The 1,745-nt window shown below is 45.6% G+C and overlaps 1 protein-coding gene across 1 annotated transcript; it reads left to right on the forward strand.

The window, feature by feature from the left end:
• Window positions 1-751: 751 nt before the first annotated feature.
• Pmar_PMAR025844 (hypothetical protein) lies at window positions 752-928 on the forward strand (the record flags this gene model as incomplete). Its single annotated transcript, XM_002766693.1, has 1 exon — window positions 752-928. One exon carries the CDS (start codon window positions 752-754, stop codon window positions 926-928), a length of 177 nt encoding a protein of 58 aa, XP_002766739.1.
• Window positions 929-1,745: the final 817 nt, after the last annotated feature.

Here is a 1,745-nt window from a genome sequence, read left to right on the forward strand (position 1 = left end):
TTGTAGTAGATGCAGTACGTTGCAGTAGTTGTGGTATCCAACCTATCGGTTTAATATTCTTCGCTGTGTTTAGAATGCCATCGTTGCCGACTGGTTGCGTTGAGGAACACTCACGGGAGCGGCGATTCATCTAGCCTTAATAATGTTCCCTAGGGTTTGGAACCCACCATTGTTTGCCCCATTGTTACCAAACCCATTGAGTTGGGGAAGTGTTTTTAATGTGATAACATTCAAATGTGAGATTGATTTTCGAATCTGCTCCATGCGGAGAATCCAAAATAAGTTTCCCTGATCTGCGACCCTATGTGTTCGAGCCTCAGATTCTCTATTTTCTATAGTACGCGACATCCAGAACGCGCAATCCTTCTCAGATAGGTTTTTCATCAAATATATAATGTTTTGAGCTAATTTCTTCACCAAATATCTTAGATATAACGTTTATACCGAAGTCCAAGTCGCGCACTTCAAACTCTTTTTTCCAGCCCGATTTTCACCCCTCTACACGCATCTACAGCGACACCATTGTTGACAGCAAGAATCATGGCAAGAAGTGATTGTTAACAATGAAGCCTTAGCAATCGCATACATAGTGACCATAGAACACTGGTGTGACTCAGTTCATTCGAATACGATAATATTCGCCACCTTAATTTGCTGTAGGTTGCCTTCCACGTATAGGCGCTGGTCTACGACACTTTCGTCGAGACTCTCTCAAGTCTTCAATGATTGAAGTAACTTCAATGAAGTTACTATGCAGGAGATTGAAGACTTCAATTTGAAGTTCAATCTCCTGAATAATCCGAAGTGCTTGCGTATCACTTCAAGCGTGAGATGGGCCGACTGCGGGCTTTCTTTAACTCTTTCTTTTGAACCAGCGGTGGACTTAACAGAGCTTGAGACCATCATCGCCTTGGCAATCAACCGGTAGGCGGCTTCTTTAGGAGCCAGCTCAAGATGAAACTTCAGCCCGTAAATGCGTCCCCAACCCGTGAGACTGGTTGCTTGCAGAGTTCCTCCCGAAGCTTCTCTACCACTTCGTCCACGCATTCGCTTTTCTTGTAGCCTTAGTTGTTGGTACGGCCTTCTTGGGCTGCCGAGAGTTGTTTTAAGGCATCAACACCGACTTTTGATGCGCTACCTTTCGTCTAGGAGCGTCATTACGTGCGGCGGAACGCTCGTTTATTACTAGCGTCCTGCCCTAGAATCCAGACCCAAAGAGGCATGTGAAGCAGGGAGGCACCGACATATGGGGTGAACTGGAGCCGCGTTGGCATCGGTAGATCGCCGTTACGTTACGCAGATTCTCGGTCGTCACCGTACCATTGGTGACACCAACTTGTTGTTGATCACAGAAACCTTCACACTGTGGAGTTCACGCTTTCCTTTCATTACAAACCAAGCGCAAAAACCATGCAGGAAATGCACAGTGCATTATGCACTACAACCTCCTCCGTAGGAGCTACAGATACCCCGGAGCGAAGCGACGCGAGCTGCTAGTAATTACAAATTCCCGTGCTTCTCTCAATTGAACGGTGTGATTTGTTTTCATCCGTCATATTCAAACCCTAGTCCCATCAAAACATACCCGTGAATAAATACTCCTTATTGTAAGAAATTGTTCTACCGAGTCCCTTTACCGGTTATCTAATAGATCCAATCCACATACTGGATATTGTAAAGATCGTGATGATCACCACACGCTAGTGAGCATAGTGCCGAAGTGATATGGTACCGGCGGAAACTTC

This window comes from Perkinsus marinus (genome assembly GCF_000006405.1).
Source record: "Perkinsus marinus ATCC 50983 genomic scaffold scf_1104296972058, whole genome shotgun sequence".
Classification (NCBI taxonomy): Eukaryota; Perkinsozoa; order Perkinsida; family Perkinsidae; genus Perkinsus; species Perkinsus marinus.